The 27,206-nt window shown below is 51.2% G+C and overlaps 1 protein-coding gene across 5 annotated transcripts in view; it reads right to left on the bottom strand.

Moving 5' to 3' along the window:
• Window positions 1-27,206, bottom strand: part of ACOT7 (acyl-CoA thioesterase 7) — a 108,276-nt gene that overhangs the window by 56,567 nt on the left and 24,503 nt on the right. For 4 of the 5 annotated variants that reach the window (XM_059875369.1, NM_001075682.2, XM_005217082.4 and 1 more), the window contains 1 exon segment: window positions 196-313. In XM_059875369.1, coding sequence (XP_059731352.1) covers window positions 196-313 — 118 coding nt within the window. 5 annotated transcript variants of the gene reach the window in all.

Below are 27,206 nucleotides of genomic sequence, written 5' to 3'. Positions count from 1 at the left end.
AATCCAAGGGGTCCCTGGTCCAGGGCCAGGGCTTCCAGATGCCCCCAAGGCTCAAGGAAGAGGGAGGGGCAGGCTCCAGGCCCAGGCCCCACCCAGACTCTTGCCCTGACCCCAGAGAGTACAACACGGCCGGAGGGGACTGCCTGGATCTCCCAGAGACCTGGCCAGGCTGGCAGAGGGTCCCCAGACACCTACCCCGTTCTGGCTGTTGCAGTGCCGGGTGCTGATGATGGCTCCTGCTTCCTCGATCATCTTCAGGACAGTCCCTCCGTGCACATTGCCGGCCACGTTGGCGTCATCCGGCCGCATGATCCTGGGGGGAGAAGAGGCAGGATGAGCCTCTGGCAGGATGTCACTCATGAACAGCAGTGACCCCAGGGAGACAGCCCTCCAAAGGCCTGATGGCTCCCAGAGAAGGAAAAGGACCCCCACTCACCGTGGGGTGCTGATCTGACCTGACAGCCAGACAAGAGGCTGCAGGGTCGTGTTGCCACTGGGAGGAAGGGCAGAGGGGGACCTTCCTGCCCTGGGGTCCAGGCACCTAGCCTGCCAGTGGGAGAACGCCCCTGCCCTGGCAGGAAGGGAGGTCCTTTGCGAGGACCTTCCGCAAAGGCCGTGACTGTGACATCGAGGCAGCCCGGCCGTGGGGTGCTCAGTGCGCCTGCCCCTCCTGGCTCCCAGGACCCGCAGTGACCCGCAGAGCTGAATGAGCAAGGACACAGCTATGATCCCTTGGAGAAAGCACACATTCCCAGGACTACCGTCTCTGTCAGGAGTCCCAGAGGAGCTGGCCTCCTGTGGCCACAGATATTGAGAACTGCAAACAAATCACAGCATCCAGACCTTCCCAGCAAGACAAAACCTGATTGCTGCCTGCCCCCAGGGCTCCAAGAGAGCGCCCGAGGGGTGGGTTCCCTGGAGTTGAAAGCGGGGAATTCCCCAAGGTCAGGGGGTACTGAAATCACCCCATTTCCCCCAGAGGAAAAGCCATGTCTTTGCAGAGGTCAGCAGCAGGGAAGCCCTATGAAATCCCTGGAGTCCCAGAAAGCCAGCCTGGTGCTCCTACCTTGGGCAACCCCATGGAGCTTGGCCCTCTCCCAGACACCTATCTGTCTGGCTGATGAACTCTGTCTCCACTAGCCTCAGGCCCTGAGGTGGGTACCAGGCACTGAGCTAGTGTGCAGTTTCTGGGTGCCTGGCATCACCTGGGCACACACACCCTGCTCCAGTCTGCTGGCCAGCGTGGGCCCTAGAGGCTGGACCCCCCACTCTGGGCCATGGAGCTCCACTGCCCTCCCGATCTGGCTCCTTCCAGACTTGGAGGCTAAGCCAGGCAACCTCAGAGATGGTTCCCGACTCCCAGTCTTACTGGCTGGGTGACCTGAGCAAGCTGCCAAAACCCAGCCACCTTTACATTCTCATCCGTAAAAGAGGAACAACAGCGCTACCACACTTGACTATGGGAAAGACTGAACCATGAGATGGCACAGATAAGGAGCCTGGCACACAGTCAGCAACATACACACTCATCAGCACTGCTTCCTCCTTCTCTAAGCACCAGTCAGAAGCCGCAGGAGGGCTGGTGCCTCCAGCATTCAGTCACCAGTGCCATTTTCTGGGGAGACCAAAGGCTGTCTGGACCTGTCGCCCACCCCCAAAGTCACCCCTTCAGCCTAGGGGGCATTCAGGACCCCTACTTCTCACCTGCATCACTGGCTCAAGGGCAGCAGCCACAGTCGCCCAGGCAGTGGCCAGGGGAACCCCCAGAGCACAGGAAAGGAGCCTCATTTGGCTTCTCAAATGCTCATTTTAAAAGATTTTTGAATCAACTCAAAATAGATTAAAAACTTGAACATAAGACCCAAAGCCAGAAAACTCCTAGGAAAAGACGTAGGCCGTAGCGATGATTTTTTCGATTTGACATCAAAAACAAAGGGTAAAGAAGGAAAAAATACGTAAGTGAGACTACATCAAATTAAAAGATTCCTGCACAGCAAAGGAAGTCATCAGTCAAATGAAAAGATAACCTGTGGGATGTGAGAAAGTATCTGCAAATCATGTATCCGATAAAGCATTAATATCCAAAACACACAAAGAACTCATAAAATTCAAGAGCAAAACAATCCAGTTAAAAAATGGGCAGAGGACTGAAATGGACATTTTCCCAAACAAGACATACTGATGGCCAACAGGCCCGTGAAAAGATACTCAACATCATTAACCATCTGTTGCCAAGTCACTCAGTTGTGTCCAACTCTGTGCGACCCCATGGACTGGAGGCCACTAGGCTCCTCTGTCCACGGGATTCTTCAGGCAAGAAAACTGGAGAGGGCTGCCATACCCTTCTCCAGGGGATCTTGTCGACCCACAGATCAAACCCGTGTCACTTACGTCTCCTGCATTCGCAGCCAGGCTCTTTAGCACTAGCGCCGCTTGGGAAGTCCCGTTAACCATCAGGGGAACGCAAACCAAAACCACAATCAGATCCCACCTCGCATCTGTCAGAACGACTGTTATCAAAAAGACAGGAAACATGTGTTGGCAAGGATGTGGAGAAAAGAGAACCCTTGGGCACTGCTGATGGGAATGTAAATTGGTACAGCCCCTGTGGAAAACAGCATGGAGATGCCTCAAAAAATTCAGACTCCAACTACCATATTAACTAGCAATCCCACTTCTGGGTACTCATCAGAAGGAAATGAAATCACCATCTCAAAGAGATATCTACGGGACTTCCCTGGCAGTCCAGTGGTTAAGAATTTGCCTTTCAGTGCATACCTGGGCTCAATCCCTGGTCAGGGAACTTAGACCCCATTTGCCAAAGGGCAACTAAGCCCATGCGCCATAACTAGAGAGCCCAAGCACCAGAACAAGAAGCCTGAGCACTGCAACAAAGGGCCCAAGGCAGCCAAAAACATATTTTAAAAAAGGTATCTTCACCCCCACGTTCACTGTGGCATTATTTACAGTAGCCAAGACATGAAACAACCTACTTGCCCACTCACGGATGGATGAAGCAGGTGAAGTAGATGTGGTATGTGGGTGTCTCGTGATGAAGGTGATTAAAGAGCCTCCTGATGAAGGTGAAAGAAGAGTGAAAAAGCTGGCTTAAAACTCAACATTCAAAAAACTAAAATCATGGCATCCAGTCCCATCACTTCATGGCAAATAGATGGGTGGGGGGAAATGGAAACAATAACAGACTTTATTTTCTTGGGTTCTAAGATCACTGTAGATGGCGAAATTAAAAGATGCTTGGTCCTTGGAAGAAAAGTTATGACAAACCTAGACAGCTTATTAAAAGCAGAGATATTACTTTGCCAACAAAGGTCCATCTACTCAAAGCTATGGTTTTTCTAATAGTCATATATGGATGTGAGAGTTGAACTATAAAGAAAGCTGAGCACCGAAGAATTGATGCTTCTGAACTGTGGTGTTGAAGAAGACTCTTGAGAGTCCCTTGGACTGCAAGGAGATCCAACCAGTCCATTCTAAAGGAGATCAGTCCTGAATATTCATTGGAAGGACTGATGCTGAAGCTGAAGTTCCAATACTTTGGCCACCTGATGCAAAGAATTGACTCATTTGAAAAGACCCAGATGCTAGGAAAGATTGAAGGTGGGAGGAGAAAGGAATGACAGAGGATGAGATGGTTGGATGGCATCACTAACTCAATGGACATGAGTGTGAGTAAACTCTGGAAGATGGTGATGGACAGGGAGGCCTGGCATGCTGCAGTCCATGGGGTCGCAAACAGTCGGACACCACTGAGCAACTGAACTGAACTGAAGGGTATGTTTTTCCTTAAACTGTGTACTAATGATCATATAACATCAATGTATCTTGCTCAAGGACTTGTTTCTTCTTAACAGGAACCCATTCCTTCTGGCTAACCTTGTTAAGATGTATGTTGTGTGAGTGGGTCTTGTAAGACCTTAACAACCTTGAGGCATTCTTCGGATCTATTGCTAGTAACCAATTGATAAAGTATATAAGGTCTTGCTAAGACTAGTAGGGGGGCACTCTTCTGCCTCCTTCTGGTGTCTGTGTCAGAAGATTTCTCTATCCCTTGTTACTTTAATAATAATACTTTTGCTGCATGAAGCTCTTGAGTGACTGAAGCCGCGTCTATGATCCCAAAGCGAAATTTTCTCCTTCAGAGATCACGAATCTGACACCATTCACCATAAGCTACCACTAGAAAAGGCAAAACTATGAGACAATTTTTAAAAGTCCATGTTTGGACTTGCCTGGTAGTCCAGTGGTTAAATTCATGTGCCAATGCAGGGGTGTGTGCTTAGTCACTCAGTCGTGTCCAGCTCTTTGTGACCCCATGGGCTGTAGCCCACCAGGCTTCTCTGTCCATGAGGATTCTCCAGGCAAGAATGCCCACCTCCAGGGGATCTTCCCAACACAGGGATTGAACCCAGGTCTCCCACATTGCAGGTAGATTCTTTAACATCTGAGCCACAGGGGAAGCCCAAGAATACTGGAGTGTGTAGCCATTCCCTTCTCCCTGGGATCTTCCCGACCCGGGAATCAAACTGCGGTGTCCTGCATTGCAGGCAGATTCTTTATGGGTTCATAAAGAATGTGGGTTCATCGGCTGCGACAGATGCACCTCTCTGTTGGGGCTGCTGATAAAGGCCGAGGCTGTGCATGTAGGGCAGAGGGCATGCGGGGAGCCTTTGCACTTTCTTCTCCGTTTTGCTGTGAAACTAAAGCTGCTCTGAGGACTTCCCTGGCGTCCAGGGGTTCGGACTGCTTTCACTGTGGGGAACTAGGCTCCAGCAAAAACAAAAACTGCTCAAAAAGTAACCTCTATTAAAAAATGTTATAGAAAATATTTTTAATGTTTTGAGTTTTAAAAATTCCTGCTTATACTACTAAGCTCTTTTTTTTAAGTTTAAGAGGTAGCCAATTCAAATAACAAAACAACCTCTATCAAACAACATTACAATATCAAACTCTTTCCTTTGAATTTGTTTTCAACTTAGTAAAGACCAGATGGTCCACCTCTACTCACAGGCCTAAGGGCCAGGCAGGGGTCCAGACAGGGGAGGACTGAAACGATTCTACACCACACAGCCTTCCCCAGGAGCACCAGAGATCGCCTCTGGGGAGCCTGACGTATTTCTGCCTGTTTGTAAAGTGGGGCTGTGTATGCCGGGCTGGCTCAGAGCCAGGAAGAGCAAACAGAGGGCCCCAAGGCCAAGGAGGAAGTGCTCACATCCGGGAGGGCCTGAGGAGGGAGAGGCCGGGGAGGACACACCTCTGAGACACGAGGACACGGGACAGAGCCTGGAGCCACCCTGCGACACTGAGGGTCCGGACAGACCCCACAGCACCAACATCCCACTAACTCCGGAGGGGACCCTGGGTACTGAGCTCCAGGCCCACCCCCACCCCCTCGTCCTGGTCACCCCAGGTCCTGCCCAAGGACTGTCCTAGCGTCCCCAGGCCAGCTGACACCCACATGGTGCAGACGCAAACCTTCCCCAGGGACCTGATCCTGCCTCTGCTCTGCAGTTCTGCAAACAAGAAGGGCCATAGCCCAGGTCCGGCAGCCCCTCCCTGGGGCCCCAAATCAGATGCCTCCCCCAGGGCATCACCGTGATTCCATCCCAGCCTCCACCCCAAAGCCAGGGCTATGGTCCTGCACCTGGCCGCCCTCCCTTTGTCCCCTCCTTCCTCCAAAGAGCTCTGGAGCTGCTCGGCAGGGTCTTCCTCAACTCACTTCCCCCTGAACTCCCGCCATGCGTGTCACCTCCAGACAGGCAGGAGTGTGAGCGACCAGGGCAGCCAGGGGAACGTGCAGCCTCTCGGTGGAGCTCCTGCTTTCCCATTTTTAGCAAAGAGACAGATATGGAAAGTGTTTCGCTTTCCTCTTTTCTATCAGAAAAGAAGCAAAGACAGCCCAGTGGAGCACACACGATGCCACACGGCACTGCCCACTGGTCTCTGGTCAGGGAGGTGAAGGGGTGGTATTGGGTGGTATTGGCCCTCACAGCTGGCCAGCTGCATCCGTGCAGGGGTTTGAGTTGAGGATACCAAAGAACTGAGTTTTCTAGAGAAGCCGGCAATCCAGAGTTTAATGTGAAATCTCTTGGAATTTGACTGGCAGCACCTGACTGTTGAAATGGCCTCCACGCAGGCCAGCTCTGTGAGGGCAGAGCAGGTGGTGGGCCTGACCCCATCCTGGGGGGACTCTGTGTGCCCCATTCTCTTTCCCACCTCTCTCTGCCCCTCTGCCCATGCCAACCTGCAACTCTCTCAGTCCTTGAACCCCAGAAGCTCCAGGGAAAAGTGGACAGTTGGGCCAGGGAGCCCTTCCTGTGACCCCCATCCCCAACGTCTTCTCAGCTGGCCAGTGGCAGGGACACTGCCTCCTGTGACCAGGCCTACGCACCCCAAGATCCTCTCCACCATCTTCCTCTCTCCCTGCCCTCCCAGCAGTGGCATCTGGAATGTCACCACCCTGTTTCTCACCACCCCTCCCCCTCCATTCCAGCCACTCCTGCTCCAAACCACAGGATGAGCTGGCCAGGGATGGGCCCACGGAACCAAAGCAGACACCGCCTCCTCCCTGCTAACCTCTGAAGCAAACACTAAGCTGATGACAAGAGCAGGAAGGAAGCCACACACACTGGGGTTACAGAGTCACTTTCAGATGGTGCAGCCGCCCCCCACCCGGGCACCAGGAGAACTTCAGAGGAAGTGACACCTGGGTCAACTCCGGGAGAGGGAGCAGATGAGCCAGGGACAGAGGGTGGGGCACGACGGATACTCCAAGGAGAGGTGGTATCTCAGAAGAAGACCCCAGAGACGGGAGAGCTCGGCAGGTACAGAAAAAGACAGTGGTCCCCCAAAGCCGGCCAGTGACCCCTGGGGGGAGAGAATATGGGTGAAGGGCGAGCTGGAGAATGGAGCCAAGAGCTTGTCACACGGGCCTGGGACTGGGACAGAGCCTGGACTTGTCCTGGGGGCAGGGTGGCCTTGGGAGACCCTCAGTCGGGGCTGGTGTGCGAGGAGTCACCCAGGGGCTGCGGATGGAGGGGCTTCTCTGCCTACGTCTTGCCTCCCTGCCGAAGCCCACCATTTACCCTGATGCCCCAAGAGTCACTCTTCTTAAGCAGGAGTCCACGGCCCTGCCAGACCCTCCAGGGCCCCTGCTACAGGAGAAAAATTCAACTCCTGGGACTTCCCTGGCAGTCCAGCGGTTGAGACCCCACACTTCCACTGCAGGGGGCATGGGTTTGATCCCTGGTCAGGGAACTAAGATCCCCCATGGGGGGATGGGGCAACCAGAAAAAAAAAGAAAAGATTCAACTCCCTAGCGAGGCCTCTGAAGCCCTCAGGGATCTGGAACTTTCCTCGCCTATCTCCCACTGCCTCTCGGGGCTCTAGGCTGCACCTGCCCAGGCCAGTGCTGCTGGCTGGGCCCACCTGGATCTTCCCTCCACCTCACCTGCACCAGCCTGTCCCGGCAACACCTGCACCAGCCTGTCCCGGCAACATGCCACCTCTGCTCCATGAAGAAAGGCGACTCATGGACGAACGGGGAGCCTAAGTAGACACAAAATTCCGGAGGGCAACCCAGCTTTATCATCATCCACCCAAACTCCAGATATATGGGCTGCTCTAAGCCAGACGTCCCACCAAGAGGAATTCAACCTAGAGATGTTTCCACACATGACCAAACCAAGCGTGTTCAAGGTTACTCACTGAAAAGCTGTTTTATGTGCAAAAGCTGGCCGTGCCCTAAATCCGCCAATAAGGGGCTCGTTAGATTAAGTTACACCCACACAACACAGAGTGCACAGCCTCGAGCAAGAGGGAGGAAGGGTCTCGGAGAAGCCCTGTTAGATGAGAAAAGGCTCAGAATGATGGGAGACGGGTGACCATATCTGCAGGCCAGTGGAGACCACCCTTGGTGGGAGGCCCGGGAAACCAGAAGCTTCCACTGCCCCTGAGAGGGGAACCAGCGATTGGAGGAAGGTCACAGTGACGCCTCTGTGCTTTCTGAATTTAAAACCATGTCAAAGGACTTCCCTGGTGGTCCAGCTGTTAAAACTCTGCTCCCAATGCAGGGAGCGTGGGTTCGATCCTAGGTCGGGGAACAAAGATCCCGCAAGCCCCACAAAACCATGTCAACCATGTCAAATATTAATAAATCCACAGTCTTTAAAATTTATTCAAAACACAGCTGAAACAAAGGTGCTCAGCAAAGCCTTCTCTGAACTCACCACAGCAAGGCTACCATCTCTGCTGGTTCCTGTGGGCGGGAGAAAGGCAGGGGAACAGAGTAGGAGAGGCCATTCCAGGAACAGACAGCAGGCAAGGGACAATGGGGAGGCTGGAGGAGCCACCCTGCTCCCCACACGTCTGCATGTTCTGAGGGCAGGCCTGTCCCTCTGCTCCTCCGGGTCCCCGGAGGCTGGGCCAGGCCCCACCCAACCTGGAGCCTCTGGACGGGGTTGAACTGTGTCCCCTGACACAATTCAGATCAGCTGAAGCTCTGACCCTGGAACCTGTGACCGTGATCTGATTTGGAAGCAAGGTGTTTGCAAATATGGTCAAGTTAAGATGAGGTTATTACCAGGGCCATGTTCCCATGACTGGTATCCTTAGAAGATGGAAATCTGGACACACCAGGGGAAAAGGCCACACGACACGGAGGTAGAGACTGAGGTGACGCTTTGACAAGACACACAGGCACTGCCTGCAGCCGGGATGCTGGACAAGCAAAGAAAGGCCCTTCCCCCTAGAGCCTTCAGAGGGAGCGTGGCCCTGCCGACCCCGGTATGGGGCTTGCAGCCTCCAGATGTGAAAACATATGCATTTCTGGGTTTTAAGCCACCCAGGTGTGGTCATGTGTTACAGTGACGCCAAAAAACCCAGACAGCATGTGGCCTGAGGCCCCTGCCTGAGTGGCCTGAGCACCACTCCCAGAAGGCAGCAGGGAGCGGCTGGGCTGAGACCCCATGGCCTGCAGCCAAGCTCAGGTCCTGCTCCCCAGTCCAGCCAGCCCAGGCCAGGCCCCCCAGCAGCCTTGGTGGCAGCTCCACTGATGACTGCTCCCTGCTCACCCTACCCACAGCCCCCTAGCATGAGGCCAACATCTCCAACTCTGACAGGAAAATGTCAGTGCTAAAATGGAACACTTCCACGTGAGTTCCACAGGAACTGGGGGAGGCGAGGCAAGGGGGCTGTTTCCTTTACCCAACGGTGAAAGCAGAACTGTCTGAAGGAGAAGGTGGCAGTGCCAAGTCCAGCTAAGGACACGTGAACTCCTCTGTGGGGTTTCCACCAGCACTCAAACATGGGCAGAACCACTGGGCTTGCTGCCAGGGTCCAGGTGGGTTCCCACAGGGCAGCCAGCTCTAAGCACACCTCACGGATTGTGCCAGAAGCTCCCCAGACCCGTCCCTTCTGAATGAGGCTCAACCCAGAGAAGCAGAGGCGGGTCAGGACAGTGACTTTTGGACAGAGTGCCACCCCCGCCTTGGAGCTGCAGGTGGCAGTTGAGAAGGTGCCAGTGGCGGGGGAACCCATAAAGCAGGATCTGAACGAGAGTCCGAAGGCGGGCCAGGGAGGAGGCTGGCGGGGCGGGGACTGCCACTGCTGGTAAGAAAGGAGCTCCAGGCTCATCTGAGGGCATGCACCTGCCAGGAGAACCACATGGGTTGAGGGCACGTGGGCTGGTTCACACCTGGCAGCCTCTACCATGGGGCCCTGAAGGCCAGAGTCAGGCACATATGAACACCCCATCTTCCTATGTGGGAGGGACTCTGCTCAACGGAAGGCTGTTTGGCACTGCTTGTCCTATCCAATTTGCTGCCTAAAAAGGTTCCAGCAAAGCTCCTTCAACCCCCAAAGACCCCAGAGGAGGCAAGGGGGGAGAAACAGCTGGGCCGCCAAAGAGGCCCTGGGACCCTGCCAGGCCCCAAAGCAGGACACGAGAATGAACCAGGGCAGGTGGCCCACCCAGCCCCACTGATCCCAAAAACCCAGAGCACCCTGAGCTGAGCAGACAGGAAGGTAAGCAGCGCCTGGCCCAACCGCAGAAATCTGCTGGCAGGAGAAAGAGAAGAAGCTGGGCAAGAAGGCAAAGAGGAGCAAGCGTCCCAACTTGGGCCCTGGAGCCAGGTGGGTGAGCACCGGGTGGGTGAGTGCCAAGCCTCACTGCCAACTCCCCCAGGCACCCATGATATGACCCCACCAGGAGCGCATGTGGATACTCAGAGGCCAGAGTCCCCATCCCGGCTTCAGTTAACCACTTAACCTCCAAGGTCAGCAAGACCTGGGCCAGGCCTGGGTGCCCCGGGCTGCCTGAAGCCAGCCAGTCTGTCGCACACAGAGGCCAAGTCCCCCTACCACCTGCCCCCATCTGCCACAGGGGTCCCCACATGGGGCAGGGGTCCCACAACCGGTGGTTAGTACCTGCTCAGCTGGGAAGCCATGTGGGCTGGGACATCCCAGGTCCAGAGAGAGGAGAGGAGGGCAGCTGCAGCCGACTCACCCGCCCTCTCCCACTGCAAGGACAGTCCCAACCCCTTGGCCTGGCAGGAAGCACCCTGGCTTCCTGGGCTGCCCAATCTAACCAGGAAGGGGCCATTTCATCAGTCTGAGAACCCTACCAAAACCCAGTTGTCATAGAAACCTCATCTTGTATATAACAACAGTGGAGAAGGAAACCTTCTAGCCCTCCTGCTGCTGTTGCCCTGAGATCTAGAAGGCACAGGTGCCCTCCTGAGTCAGCGCTGGGGACAAAGGCCAAGCCCCAGGCCTGGACCCAAAGCTTCCTGACACTCAGACAGAAGTGGTGGTGGGGTGGGGGGAGGTGTCAAGAGCCAGAGTAAGTGAGACAGAGGGAGAGGTCCCATCAGATGCAGAGGAGACGGCATCTGAAACCTGTCCCTCAAGCCCACCCTGAGTGGTAGGGGCTGTTGAACCCTGGCAGGGAGGCAGATGGCTGTTCAGCCCTCTCCTGGCCGACCTGCTGCCCCCACCACACAGACCTTCCTCCCCCGGCTCAGGTGCACTGGCTTCTACTGTCTCCCCCAACTAGGTCTGGGGGAAAAGGACCAGCTGGCAGAGAGGTCCTGGTGCTGAGGCGAAGCAGCAGCCAGGGGAGAGGAGGCTGGACATGTCCTGAGTGTCACCCAGACCCAAAGCCATCCCTGCAGAGCCACAGTCACCCAGGCACCATGATGGGCGGCATGAATGAATGAACCCACCCACTCAAGGGCATCCTTCCTAAAAACTGTCATCCTGGCTGGGCTCCCAGGCACCTGTCCAGCTAACTTGCACAGACTTTGTTGTTTAGAGGTCAAGTCAGGACATGGCCCTGATGGGGCTTGGTAAAGGCAGCCTGCCACTTGGGCCCACAGAGACCCCCTGTCAGAGGCCAAGTGCCCCAGGCTCCTTCCCGGGGGCCTTCCTAATATATGGATGGATTCTCACTAAAGGCACTAGTGGCCCCATCTTTATGCAAAAAAGAGAAAGAACATTCCAAACTGATTAAGAACATCCCAGCCTGACCAGCACCACAGCCCCCGGTTCCACAGGGAGGCAGGCACCCAGCCCGGGAGGAAGTGGCAAGGCTACCCTCAGCTGGGCCATCAGGATGCCCGGAGCCTGGACCTGGCAGGCAGGTGAGGGGCCTGCCCACCACACCCACAGCATCTGCCTGGAGCGGAGTCAGGGCTGAGTCTGGGACAAAACTTCTCCCATGAGCCTCCCCACCCATACAGCCTGACAGGTCCCGGCCAGGACCGCAGACCTCCCCTAGCCCTGTGGCTGCTACAACGGCACATCAAGATCTGCCCGCAACCCCTGAAACAGGTCCTGTCTGGCAAGGCCGGGCCAACCTGCTCACCGCCAGGTCCCACACTGGGCATGTGTGGCAGACGCTGAGCTGACCTGGGGGATGCAGAGTGGACAGACGTCATCCCAACTCCACCTACCCAGGGCCCTGGTCCCCTCGGGTCAGCTGGGACCCCCTCCTCTGGCCCTCCCCACTTTCCCTCCCCTGGGCCACAGGCCGCTCAGGACACGAACCACCTCAGAGGTTCTGGGAGCCCCACACGCTCGGTCTGTTCTAGTCCCTCTCTCAACCTCAGGTTGGAAAGAAGGCCCCAAGGCCCCAGATGCCCACTCCAGCCCTGGCCTCTGGAGCCACATGCCGAGACCTGCCAGTCCCACCTGCCCTGGTGCTCGGGCCAGGGTCCCCCAGACACCCCCACACCAGCTGCCCCACAGTTTCCCCATGGCTCCCAACTCACAGCCTGGCCTTCTCCCTGAGTCGGGCCTGGTCAGTGCGCCTCCGGAAGGCTGAGAGGGGTACAGCTCGCCGGAGCAAGAGCATGGCGTCCGCAGCCCCACGGTCCCTCCTGAAGCCACAACCAGATGGGGCTTAGAGAGGGCTCCCTGGCCTGCAGCGGTGCCCTTTGGACTCAGCCAGTCCTGCGTAGGAGCATCGCTGCCTCCCTAAGCAACCGTGGCATCCCAGATAAGGGGCGGTGCCCAGAAGCCCATCCCAACACTCCAAATACTGCAGGTTCCCTGAGCTTCTTTTGTTCAAATTTTTGTGTTTTAAGTTTTTTGGTTGTGTCATCAGGTTTGAAGAATCTTAGTTCCCCAACTAGGGGTTGAACCTAGACCCTCGGTAGTGAAAGTGCTGTGTCCTAACCACTGGGTGGCCAAGGAACTCCCTCCTTGACTTTTTTTTTTTCCTCCTTGACTAAGCGCAGGCGGCTGCGACCGGCGCACTAAGCGTGGCAGAGAGGAGCTACCCCACGTCCGAGGTCAGGGGCGGCTCCAGGAGGAGCTACCCCACGCGCCCATGCCCAAGGCCAGGGGCGGTGGCCAGGAGGACCAACCCCACGCCCAAGGAGCCGTGGCTGCGCAGGCACAGGAGGGCCTAGAGGAGCTATCCCACGTTGAAGGTCAGGAAGGGCGGAGGTGAGGAGATACCCCTCGTCCAAGGTAAGGAGCAGAGGCTGCGCTTTGCTGGAGCAGCCGTCAAGAGATACCCCACGCCCAAGGTAAGAGAAACCCAAGTAAGACAGTAGGTGTTGCAAGAGGGCATCAGAGGGCAGACACACTGAAACCATACTCATAGAAAACTAAATCTAATCACACTAGGACCACAGCCTTGTCTAACTCAATGAAACTAAGCCATGCTTGTGGGGCAACCCAAGATGGGCGGGTCATGGGGAGAGATCTAACAAAATGCGGTCCACTGGAGAAGGAAATGGCAAACCACTTCAGTATTCTTGCCTTGAGAACCCCATGAACAGTATGAAAAGGCAAAATGATAGGATACTGAAAGAGGAACTCCCCAGGTCAGTAGGTACCCAATATGCTACTGGAGATCAGTGGAGAAATAACTCTAGAAAGAATGAAGGGATGGAGCCAAAGCAAAAAGAACACCCAGGTGTGGATGTGGGTATACCCTTCTACCTTTTCTCTTACCTTCACAATAAGGCTCAGAATTCACTGTGGGATTAAAAAACATATTAACCTGTGATTTAAAAACACCTGAATGTAACATGTTGCTACGTCTGGGCTGTTAGTTATAATTGGGAACATACTAAAATCTCAAAAAGCTGAGAGGAAACATAGGTAAAAAAGAGAAACAACAGACTGAATACATATAGTCCCAGGAAAAACTAAAGCAATAACGGAAATAGCAGATAACATCCAATACAGGATGTTTAATCATGTCAAAGATTCTAAAGGATTGCGTATCTTTAAAACAAGAATGGGCTACAGTGGCTGACTTTATTTTTAGGGGCTCCAAAATCACTGCAGATGGTGACTGCAATCATGAAATTAAAAGACACTTACTCCTTGGAAGGAAAGTTATGACCAACGTAGATGGCATATTGAAAAGCAGAGACATTACTTTGCCAACAAAGGTCCATCTAGTCAAGGCTATGGTTTTTCCAGTGGTCATGTATGGATGTGAGAGTTGGACTGTGAAGAAGGCTGAGCACTGAAGAATTGATGCTTTTGAACAGTGGTGTTGGAGAAGACTCTTGAAGAGTCCCTTGGACTGCAAGGAGATCCAACCAGTCCATTCTGAAGGAGATCAGCCCTGGGTGTTCTTTGGAAGGAATGATGCTAAAGCTGAAACTCCAATACTTTGGGCACTTCATGCGAAGAGTTGACTCATTGGAAAAGACTCTGATGCTGGGAGGGATTGGGGGCAGGAGGAGAAGGGGATGACAGAGGATGAGATGGCAGGATGGCATCACTGACTCGATGGACGTGAGTCTGGGTGAACTCCGGGAGTTGGTGATGGACAGGGAGGCCTGGCGTGCTGCGATTCATGGGGTCGCTCAGTCGGACACGACTGAGTGACTGAATTGAACTGAACTTGACTTTTGAAACTCCTGTAAAATCGTAAGAAATTGGAGTAGAAAGAGATGTTGGAAGTTAGCTGGTTCAAGCCCCAGCTTCTACTCGGGAGGAAGGGAGGAAGGGCGGCAGGCCACCAATAGTCAGAACCAGAAAACACCAGGGGTACCGATCTGGGAAGGAAGGCCGGGTGTGGGGAGGCAGCCTGCAGGGCTCTGTGAAGGTCAACAACTGCCCTCCCCACCTCCCCTATACACCAACCAGGTGATGATAATGACCCCACACCAACAAGAGAAGCGGCACCATTTGCCCCACCAGGTTCTAAGTTCATTACAAGACTGGCTTAAAGATGCAACAGTCCTCAATGGAGCAAATGGAGAATCCTGATATCAACCTGTACCTGAAGAACTTTCTGAATGATACATCTACCAACGGCATGGTGAGGATTCACATGGCATGCGATGCCAAGCACAGGACCATAAGACATGGGAAAATGGACTGAAATCCACAACTGGGACAAGGCTATCTAGAGAAGTGCTTTTAGACAAACCACAGAAGTTAAGACTGAAATGAAGCATCGTTGGAGGGAAGACATGTTTCACGTTTGGAGAATGAGCCACTAAATGATATGCAGCACCAACTGCTTAAAACCTGGAGAGAGATACAAGCTAAACCCAGTGGAACTTAGATTTTTTTTATTTTTAATTAGAGAAAAACAGAATTCAGGGAGGGGAGAAAACCTGTAAGAAATGATGCAAAATTAACTGTCTAAGACCCCTCCCACAGCTCAGTCCTGTCAGGGAGGCTGAACTAGGCCTCCACCGCCACTGGACTCCAGCCATGAGCAGACCTTTCCACAAACAGAACCATCTGATGCCACTTTAGCTATATGAGTAAACAATTTTGAAGCTGAACAACCATAAGTTGCTATTTCCTTTCTATTAAACTAACCAAGAACCATTTAAAATGACAAAACTAGATGTCTGGAAAGGTTCATAGCAACATTATTCATAATAACTGAAAGGTGGAAACCCAGGTATCCATCATCAGATAAATAACATATGGTCCGTCAACCCAATGGACCATTCAGTTCAGTTCAGTCACTCAGTCGTGTCCGACTGAGCGACCCCATGAATTGCAGCACGCCAGGCCTCCCTGTCCATCACCAACTCCCGGAGTTCACCCAAATTCATGTCCATCGAGTTGGTGATGCCATCCAGCCATCTCATCCTCTATTGTCCCCTTCTCCTCTTGCCCCCAATCCCTCCCAGCATCAGAGTCTTTTCCAATGAGTCAACTCTTCGCATGAGGTGGCCAAAGTACTGGAGTTTCAGCTTTAGCATCATTCCTTCCAAAGAACACCCAGGGCTGATCTTCAGAATGGACTGGTTGGATCTCCTTGCAGTCCAAGGGACTCTCAAGAGTCTTCTCCAACACCACAGTTCAAAAGCATCAATTCTTCAGCGCTCAGCCTTCTTCACAGTCCAACTCTCAGATCCATACATGGACCATTATTTGACCATAAAAAGGAATGCAGTACTGATACACGCTGATAAAAGGAATGTTCACGTGTTGAGGTCTGGGGAAGTCATTCTGGCTATAAATGAGTTACCTTGATTCGATGCTAACTAAAATAGCCTGCTTGTGGTCTAGCAGACAAACACTGTGCGTCTGCTTTAATTACTAAAGGAAAGGGTGCACTAACCAGAAGAGTGTTCATGTTCAAAATAAAGCCTGGGGACTTCCCTGGTGGTCCAGTGGCTAAGACTCTGAGCTCTCAATTCCAGGGGTCTGGGTTTGATCCCTGGTCGGGGAACTAGATGGCACACGCGCCAACAAATAGCTCCAATGCTGCAGCTGAAGGTGGAGATCCCGCTGGCTGCAGCTGAGACCTGGAGAAGCCAGAGAAATAAAGAAAGAATAAGGACTAAACACCTCCTCCCTGGGACGCCAATGCTCATTACTCCTTCAACAGTCAGATTCCCTTCCCAGATGCCAAGGCCACACTGATGTCCTGGGTACGTGGGGATCTGGTTTTCTGAAACCGGAGGGAACATCAAGTCAACTGATGTTCTCTGTACTGACAAGACAGAAAACTGTGCTGAAAATCCTGTTTCTCCAGAGCAGATCGTCAGAGCAAATCCTCTGGGCTACAGTCCTGAGTTTGGCTCACATCAAACTCTTTCCTATTCCTGTTATACACTGTTTATTAGTTATTTGCCTCAACAACACTAAAACGTGGATGAACTCTGAAAACATTATGCTGAGTGAAAGAAGCCAGTCATGCAAAAGACCATTTAGTATATGAGTCCACTGATATAGAACACCCAGAACAGGCAAATCCTAGAGACACACAGACGGTAGACTGGCAGTTAGTTGCCAGGGGCTGGGGAAGGGAGGTAGGGAGTGAAAACACCCACGAGGTTGTGTCTGGGGTGCAGTTTGTGGGGAAATAACCACTATGTCCTTCAGCTCTCAAGGCCATCTGGAAACTGAAGAAGGTGGAGAAGGCAGCATGCTTCCTTCCATCTGCCCCACACCTGCCCAGGGAGTAGGGGCTACACCCGAGTCACCAAGGAGAAAGGCAGGAAGTGACAGACAAGGTCCTGGAGCTCAGAGAATCAACTGGCCCAACTGATGGTAGGCACCCAGGAGAGAAGGTGAGCAGAGGGCTGAATGGCTTTTCCTAGAACTGGAGGCCAGTTTCCTCCCATGGCTTCCCTGGAGGCTCAGATAGTAGAATCTGCCCGCGATGTGAGAGACCCAGGTTCGATCCCTCAGTGGGGAAGATCCCCTGGAGAAGGGAGTGGCAACCCACTCCAGTATTCTTACCTGGAAAACCCCGTGAACAGAGGAACCTAGAGGGCTACAGTCCACGAGGTCTCACAGAGTCAGAAACGACGGAGCGACTAACGCTCACTTTCCTCCCACGGAAGCCCACCTCCAAAGGCAGAGAAAGCTGGGAGGGGCAGAGATATACTCTGGGGACATAAAGAACTCCTAACGGTGAGAAAACCAAAGCTGCAATATTTTTAAATGGGCAAAAGACCTGAGCAGACACTTGGCTAAACAAGATACGTAGGTGACAAACACAAACGTGAAATGACTCTTGACAGTGTTAGACGTTAGGAAACTGCAGACTAACACCGCCGTGGGATCCTCTCACACCTCAGCATGGCTAAAACTGAAAAGCCCGACTGTACCAAGTGCTGGTAAGGCTGTGGAGAAACCGGGACTCCCAGGCGCTGCTGGAAACGAACAGCAAACAAACACGAAATGCACAACCACCTGGGGAGACAGTCTGGCAGTTTCTTAAACAGTTAAACCTACACCTACCATCCCATCCAATGTTGTCCCCTGAGTATGTCCCCTCAGAGGCCTGCACACCACTGCTCGTGGCAGCGTTTCCTATAACAGCCCACAGCTGGACACAACTCAAATGTCCATCCACAGATGAACCAACGGACAGACCAAGGTCCATCCACCCGTGCAAGAGAATGCTACTTGGCAATAAAAGGAATGAATGCTGGTCCTTACAGCAACGTGGGGGAATCTCAAAATGATCACACCAACTGAAAGAGGACAGGGCAGACAGAAAAGAGCTCTGACTGCATGGCCCCACTTCTACAACACTCTCGATTCAGTTCAGTTGCTCAGTCATGTCCAACTTCTTGCGACCGCATGGACTGCAGCACGCCAGGCTTCCCTGTCCATCACCAACTTCCAGAGCTTGCTCAACCTCATGCCCATCAAGTCAGTGATGCCATCGCACCATCACATCCTCTGTCGTCCCCTTCTCCTCCCAACTTCAATCTTTCCCAGCATCAGCATCTTTTCAAATGAGTCAGTTCTTCCTATCAGGTGGAACTTCAGCTTCAGCATCAGTCTTCCAATGACTATTCAGGACTGATTTCCTTTAGGATAGACTGGTTTGATCTCCTTGCAGTCCAAGGGACTCTCAAAAGTCTTCTCCAACACCATAGTTCAAAAGCATCAATTCTTCAGCACTCAGTTTTCTTTATGGTCCAACTCTCACATCCATACATGACAACTGGAAAAACCACAGCTTTGACTAGACAGACCTTTGTTGGCAAAGTAATATCTCTGCTTTTTAATATGCTGTGTAGGCTTGTCATACTTTTTCTTCCAAGGAGCAAGTGTCTCTTAATTTCATGGCTGCAGTCACCATCTGCAGTGATTTTGGAGCCCCAAAAAACAAAGTCTGTCACTGTTTCCATTGTTTCCCCATCTATTTTCCATGAAGTAATGGGACCGGAAGCCATGATCTTCATTTTCGAATGTTGAGTTTTAAGCCAGCTTTTTCACTCTCCTCTTTCACTTTCCTCTTTAACATTCTAGAAGATGCAAACTAATCTACAGGGACAGTGAGTCAGTGGCTGCCTAGGAAGGAGGGCGGGATTATCAGGAGATGAGAAGAAACTCTTAAAATGATGGCTGTGCTCATGACCTTGATTATGGTGATGATTTTTCAAGTGTTTACATATGCCCAAATGGATCAAGCCACTCACTTTAAATGTGTACAGTTACATAAATTATATGTCAATAATGAAATAAATAAATACCCCACCCATCCACCCCGACAGCTGCTGTGTGAAGAATCACGTGGTGGTGGCAAACACCTGGGGGTTCTTCTCAGTCACTGAATCTACGAGAGTTTACTGACACTCAGTTCATTTCCAAGAGTGTCTCAGCCACCAGCTTCAGTACCACAAGCAGGAAGGAGGCAGCCAGGCTGCCCTGGAGCTCCAGGTACAGCCTCACTAAGAGTCCTACCAGGCCAGCATGCTACGCACCACCAGGCAGCAATCACAGCCCTCTCAGCCCATGGGATCCACAGTGAAGCCTTCAAGAGCAGCTCAGCAGGCTCTGAGGGCTTCCCCAGAGTCAGGCAGAATACAGCCAGTGGTCTATACGGTGACACCCAGTCTCACTGTGGAAGGGGCTCCCAGACATCCTTGAGAATAGAGGAGGATGCCCTCCAAACACACTGTCCTGGAGGTCTGGGGGGTGCGGAAGCTGGAGTAGACCGTGCAGGGGCTGAGGACAAAACAAGGGCAACCCTCTTAGCCTCTAGAACCCCAGCCCTGCCCAATATCCTGAGCATCGAACAGCCCATCCTGCCGGACATCACCTGGAGACCATGTCAACAGATGCCCACCCCCCCCAGAAAGCCAGTGTGGAAATTCCAAGGGCAAGCTGGCCCAGGAGACGCAGTCAGGGTTCAAGCCATGGCTCTGCCACACCAGCCACGTGCCCCTAAGTCAGCCACTGCCCCTCTGGGCTCTGATTCCTCACCTGTAACCTGGAGGGTCCAGGGAGAGCTGAGAGTTCCCTGAAGCTGTGACACCCTACAAGGACTTCCAAGACCTAGGAGAAGCCAGGTACACTGGCTTCTGGCTCCTGGGCTGGCCAGAGAACACAACCAACAGAGGCACTGATAGCAGAACAGTGACGATCCACCAACTGGCAGAAAATATTTATAAATCACGTGTCTGATAAAGGACTTGTATCCAATAACCAACAACCCAGCATGAAAATGAGCAGAAGATCTGAAGGGACGCCTCATAAATGAAGACACACAGATAGCAAATAGGCACATGAGAAAGATGCCGGTGTCACAGGTCACCAGGGAATCGCAAACTCAAATGACAAGCTATCACTCACACTACCAGCCAAGACCCCGATGTGACAATGCCAGACACTGGCGAGGATGCAGAGTGGCAGGAACTCCCACTAAACTGAGGGGACACAACGTGGTGTGGGAACGGCAGAAGAATGCAGAGACCTCCTACAAAATTAGCAATTAAATTCACTCTCTTCCACATTAACTATCTAAAAACAAAAGTAAAAAGAAGGCTGAGCACCAAAGAACTGATACTTTCAAACTGTGGTGCTGGAGAACACTCTTGAGAGTCCCTTGCACAGCAAGATCAAACCAGTCAATCCTAAAGGAAATCAACCCTAAATATTCATTGGAAGAACTGATGCTGAAGCTGAAGCTCCAATATTTTGGCCACCTGATGCAAAGAGCTGACTTATTAGACAAGACCCTGACCCTTTGAAAGATTGAAGGTAGGAGGAAAAGGGAGTGACAGAGAATGAAATGGTTGGATGGCATTATCGACTCAATGAACATGAATATGAGCAAACTTCAGGAGATGGTGAAGGACAAGGAAGCCTAGTGTGCTGCAGTCCATGAGGTTGCAAAAAGTCGATTATGACTGAGCAACTGAATAACAACAAAAAACTTAGTAGGTACATGGGAACAATTACAAGCAAAATCAAGTCCACAAAATTATCACTGCTATGGCTGAGATAAGACTATTCCCACTAGGAATTCCTTGGCAGTCCAGCAATTAGGACTCTGGTGGCTCAGATTGTAAAAATTCTGCCTGCAGTGCAAGAGACCCAGGGTCTCCTGGGTCAGGAAGATCCCCTGGAGAAGGGAATGGCAACCCACTCCAGTATTCTTGCCTGGAGAATTCCATGGACAGAGGAGCCTGGCGGGCTACAGTCCATGGCGGGCTAAACACAAAGAGTTGGACACAACTGACTGATTAACACACTCACTTTTTCACTCTCACTGCCAAGGGCAAAGGTTCAATCCCTGGTCAGGGAACTAAGATCCCACAAATCAAGAGGGAAGACTGTTCCTACTACTTCTCAGATGACATAGGCCACTTAGAACAGCTCCTCGCTGGCTAAGAGCCCCGCTGTTACGACAAGATGGGACCAGCCTGTCATTATAGGAAGCACAGAATGACAATCAAATAGGATCTGGTCTCCTTAGACACCACAGGGCACCAAAAGCCATTTAGTTGTTAAGAGTTCCTGTCCCCCTGCTTCAGGGGTCAGTGTCCACAGAGTGATGCCCAAGCAGCAACACTGTCATGGTGGTAAGTATGGCTACTGAGCTGGACCATGAACACCCACATGCTCAAGGTCACCAGGGCCAGAGGCACCAAGAAGCAAGTGCAGGAGTTCTGAAGCTGGACCCCTGCCACCCTCCTCCAAACAAAATTATTTTCCCAGCCAAACAAAAAAAAAAAAAAGGCAAAAAAAAGTCTGAGTACCAAACACAAGCCTGAAGTTCTGGTCACCAATTATGACATGGGGATAGGGTTGGGGTGGGGGTGTTATGCCCACCACCAAGCAGTTCTCTGACCCCAGCTGGGTGTCTTACAAGTCAACTTGATTCTGACTCTCTGCCTGGACACAGGTCAGAAACCAGTACGCAGGTCAAGAAGCAACAGTTGGAATGGGACATAGAACAATGGAGTGGTTCGAAACTGAGAAAGGAGTACATCAAGGCTGTATATTGTCACTTGCTTATTTAACTTCTATGCAGAGTACAACATGTGAAATGCCAGGCTAGATGAATCACAAGCTGGAATAAAGATTGAAGGAAGAAATAACAACCTCAGATATGCAGACGACACCACTCTAGTGGCAGAAAACGAAGAGGAACTAAGAAGCCTCTTGATGAGGATGAAAGAGGAGAGTGAAAACGCTGATAAAACTCAACATTCAAAAAATGAAGATCATGGCATCCAATCCCATCACTTCATTGCAAATAGACAGGGAAACAATGGAAACAGTGGCAGATTTTCTTTTCCTGGGCTCCAAAATCACTGTGGACAGGGACTGCAGCCATGAAATTCAAAGACGCTTGGTCATTGGAAGAAAAGCTATGACAAACCTACCCAGCATATTAAAAAGCAGAGATAACACTTTGCTGACAGAAGTCCATCTAGTCAAAGTTGTGGCTTTTCCAGTAGTCATGTATGGATGTGAAAGTTGAACAATAAAGAAAGCTGACCACCAAAGAATTGATGCTTTTGAACTGTGGTGTTAGAGAAGACTCTTGAGAGTTCCCTGGACTGAAAGGAGATCAAATCAGTCAATCCTAAAGTAAATCAATCCTGGATAGTCATTGGAAGGACTGATGCTGAAGCTGAAGCTCCAAAATTCTGGCCACCAGTTAAGAACTGACTCATTTGAAAAGACCCTGATGCTGGGAAAGATTGAGGGTAGGAGGAAAAGGGAGCAACAGAGGATAAGATGGTTGGATGGCATCACTGACTCAATGGACATGAGTTTGAGCAAACCCCAGGAGACAGTGAAGCATGGGGAAGCCTGGAGTGCTGTAGTCCATGGGGTTGCAAACAGTCGGACACAACTGAGCGACTGAAAAACAACAACCTGGAGACAGCATCAGACCCCACCCCCAACCTTCCCACACCAATCCCAAGTCCAGGCTGTCATGTGTGTTACTGACCGACCAGTTACAGACAGAGTTTACACCAAACTCCTCCTTGGGTTTGATTAATTTGCTGCAGAGGCTCACAGAACTCAGGAGACCCATTCACTCATGAGCTCACCATCTTACTACAAAGGACATTAAAGGATATATGAGTCATCAGCCAGATGAAGAGACAGGTAGGACAGAAGCATGTGGGAGGCAGACCATCCACCTGCTCTCCAGGTGTGATGAAATTCAGGACAAACCTGAATCTCTACAGGTCCTCCAGCCCAGCTCCCTGAACCCCATCCTTTTGGGCTTTTATGGGGACTTCACAACAAAAGCCTGATTGATCCCATCATTGGTCACTGATTCAATCACCAATTCACCCAGCAGCCCCTCTCCCCTCCCTGGAGGTCAGGGGGCTGGGATTGAAGTTCCAAGCCTACGATCACAGGGCTGGCTTCCACCCTTAGGTACTTTCTGAAAGTCACCTTATTAACATAAGCTCCGGTGTGGTTGAAAGGGGTTTGTTACCAATATTAAGACACCTTTATCACTCCCATCATTTAGGAAATGCCAAGGGTTTTAGACTCTGCCAGAAACAGGGATGTAGACAAAACCGTGAACTTCCTGATGTTCAAGCTGTTTTAGAAAAGGCAGAGGAACCAGAGATCAAATTGCCAACATCCGCTGGATCATGGAAAAAGCAAGAGAGTTCCAGAAAAACATCTATTTCTGCTTTACTGACTATGTCAAAGCCTTTGACTGTGTGGATCACAATAAACTGTGGAAAATTCTGAAAGAGATGGAAATACCAGACCACCTGATCTGCCTCTTGAGAAATTTGTATGCAGGTCAGGAAGCAACAGTTAGAACTGGACATTGAACAACAGACTGGTTCCAAATAGGAAAAGGAGTTCGTCAAGGCTGTATATTGTCACCCTGTTTATTTAACTTGTATGCAGAGTACATCACGAGAAATGCTGGACTGGAAGAAACACAAACTGGAATCAAGATTGCCGGGAGAAATATCAATAACCTCAGATATGCAGATGACACCACCCTTATGGCACAAAGTGAAGAGGAACTCAAAGACCTCTTGATGAAAGTCAAAGTGGAGAGTGAAAAAGTTGGCTTAAAGCTCAACATTCAGAAAACGAAGATCATGGCATCCGGTCCCACCACTTCATGGGAAATAGATGGGGAAACAGTGGAAACAGTGTCAGACTTTATTTTTCTGGGCTCCAAAATCACTACAGATGGTGACTGCAGCCATGAAATTAAAAGACGCTTACTCCTTGGAAGGAAAGTTATGACCAACCTAGATAGCATATTCAAAAGCTGAGACATTACTTTGCCAAAAAAGGTCCGTCTAGTCAAGGCTATGGTTTTTTCTGTGGTCATGTATGGATGTGAGAGTTGGACTGTGAAGAAGGCTGAGCGCCAAAGAATTGATGCTTTTGAACTGTGGTGTTGGAGAAGACTCTTGAGAGTCCCTTGGACTGCAAGGAGATCCAACCAGTCCATTCTGAAGATCAGCCCTGGGATTTCTTTGGAAGGAATGATGCTAAAGCTGAAACTCCAGTACTTTGGCCACCTCATGGGAAGAGTTGACTCATTGGAAAAGACTCTGATGCTGGGAGGGATTGGGGGCAGGAGGAGAAGGGGACGACAGAGGATGAGATGGCTGGATGGCATCACTGACTCGATGGACGTTGAGTCTGAGTGAACTCCGGGAGTTGGTGATGGACAGGGAGGCCTGGCGTGCTGCGATTCATGGGGTCGCAAAGAGTCGGACACGACTGAGCGATTGATCTGATCTGATCTGATTATAAATCACAGTATCACAAAGCCACACCTGAATGAACACAGCATCAGAACAGCAAAGAAAGACAAGCCAAAAAAGTGTGGTGTTTACTACAAAGGATGTTCCCCACCCCAGCTCGTCCTGATCAGTTACAAGGCTAAGGTTTCCACCTGATACATCCCCAGAAGGTACTGGAGTATGTAGTTGGCTCCAGAAGAGGCTGAAACCTGAAGCCTGGACTTTGAATAGGTGGAGAGGCATGGCCCATCCCCCATCCCATACCCACCCCCCACAACCCACCCCCACGGTCCAGTGGCCCAAATGTACCAGGACAGGGCAGAGCTGGTGGGGGGACCAGATCCCTACCCTCAGGTGTTCCCCAGCCCCCATTCCTGGATGCCAGACAGGCATACACACCAGGAGCCCTTCGGGTATCCACAAAATTCTATAGGGGGGAAACTTAGGCTCCCCAGACCCCAGGGCAGTCTTACAAGCACTTGGTCAGCGAGCACAACAGCCTGGCCTTTGGGGCACCGGAAGTGCACTTTTCTCTAGGCACCTGAGGTGCAGAGAAGCTCTCGGCCTTATGCTGAGTATGGGAGATAAATCACACCTGAGCCTTTTAATCCTAAAGGAACTCAGTCCTGAATACTCATTGGAAGGACTGATGCTGAAGCTAAAGTCCAATACTCTGGATACCTGATGCAAAGAACTGACTCATTGGAAAAGACCCTGATGCTAGGAAAGATTGAAGGCAGAGGAGAAGGGTGCAACAGAGGATGAGATGGTTGGATGGCATTACCAACTCAGTGGACGTGAACTTGGGCAACCTCCAGATGGTGATGGACAGGGAAGCCAGCTGTGCTGCAGTCCATGAGGTTGCAAAGAGCCGGACATGACTTGGCAACTGAACAATAACAAATTAATTGCACCCACTTATAAATCAAAAGTAAGCAACAGCCATTTCTAGGGCAGCTGGCAGGTTAGGGCTGTCTCCATCAACCAGTTCCACGCTTTAGCAGCATCTAGCCTGATCAAGGCAGGTCAGGGCAGGTGATGAGGCATCCGGTGCCCATTGTGCTGAAGGTCATTCAAGGTCATTCTTGCCCTCAGTTTCCCCATCGGTAAAGCAAGGATGATTCCTACGTCCGCTGGGGCTGAGAGCTAAGCAAGTAAGCACGTGGGACGCAGGGAGCAGATGGGAACAAAGTGTCAGCTCAGGAAGTGGATGCTGCCTCCAGGGCATAGGGCTGCAACCACATAGCTGGTGGCATGCTCTGCTCCCAGCACAGCCAGGAGGAGGGACAGTTAGTCTCTGAGGAAGTTTTCTCTCCTGGACACGTCCACTCCCAGTCTGACAGCTGCCTCCCATCTTCCGACTTCTCTGACACTCCACCACCTGCAGCTTCCCAACTCTCAAAGTTTCTTTTTTGGTTTGCTTGTTTTGTTTTTTCCATCTTTTTTTCTATTTTTTATTTTCTTTTTAATTGGAGGAAAACTGCTTTACAATATTGTGTTAGTTTCTGCCATCCATCAACATGAATCAGCCACAGGTTATACATGTGCCCCCTCCCTCTTAAACCTCCCTCGCACCTCCGACCCCACTGTACCCCTCTCAGGTTGTCACAGAACACCAGGTTTGAACTCCCTGCATCACACAGCAAACTCCCACTGGCTAGCTATTTTAAATATGGTAATGTACATGTTTCAATGTCACTCTTTCAATTCGTCCCACCCTCTCCTTCCCACGCTGGGTCCACAAGTGTGTTCTCTGTGTCTGCATCTCCACTGCTGCCCTGCAAACAGGTTCATCAGTACCATTTTTCTAGGTTCCATATATGTGTGTTAAGACATGATACATGTTTTCCTCTTTCTGACTTATTTCACCCTGTATAAAATGGTCTAGGTCCATCCACCTCATTAGAATTGACTTAAATGTATTCCTTTTTATGGCTGAGTAATATTCCACTGTATATATGTACCACAGCTTCTTTATCCATTCATCTGTCAATGGACATTTAGGTTGCTTCCATGCCCCAGCTATTATAAATAGCACTGCAGTGAACTTTGGGGTTCATGTGTCTTTTCCAATTATGGTATTCTCAGAGTTTATGCCCAGTAGTCAGATTGCTGGGTCATACAATACTTCTATGCCTAGTTTTTTAAGCACTTTCCATACAGTATTCCACAGTGACTGTATCAATTTACATTCCCACCAACAGTGCAAGAGGGTTCCCTTTTCTCCACATTCTCACCAGCATTTATTGTTTGTAGATTTTTTGATGACGGCCATAATGACAGGTGTGAGGTGATATCTCACTGTAATTTTGATCTGTATTTCGCTAATAATGAGTGATGCTAAGCATCTTTTCATATGTTTATTAGCCATTTGCATGTCTTCTTTGGAGAAATGTTTGTTTAGATCTTCAGCCCAATTTTTGATTGGGCTGTTGGTTTTTCTGGTATTGAGCTGTATGAACTGCTTGTATATTTGGGAGATTAACCCTTTGTCAGTGGTTTCATCTGCTATTATTTCCTCCCATTCTGAGGGTTGTCTTTTCACCTTCCAACTCTCAACGTCTGAAACATGGCTTAGACGGCCAGTCATGCCAGCTGGCCCCTGGCCTGCCACAAACCTGAACCTCTGTGCCCTGAGGGGTCAGATAGGGCACCAAGAGGTCTGGGTTGTGTGGCCTGGCCCTGGGAAGGTCCCCAGCAGAGACCTGCCACTTGGGAGGCCTGGACAGAAAGAGCAGCCCCTGCCAC

This window comes from Bos taurus, chromosome 16 (assembly GCF_002263795.3).
Source record: "Bos taurus isolate L1 Dominette 01449 registration number 42190680 breed Hereford chromosome 16, ARS-UCD2.0, whole genome shotgun sequence".
NCBI classification, from domain to species: Eukaryota; Metazoa; Chordata; class Mammalia; order Artiodactyla; family Bovidae; genus Bos; species Bos taurus.
The sequence above is the reverse complement of the archived record's forward strand: the minus strand, read 5'-3'. Positions and strand labels throughout refer to the sequence as shown.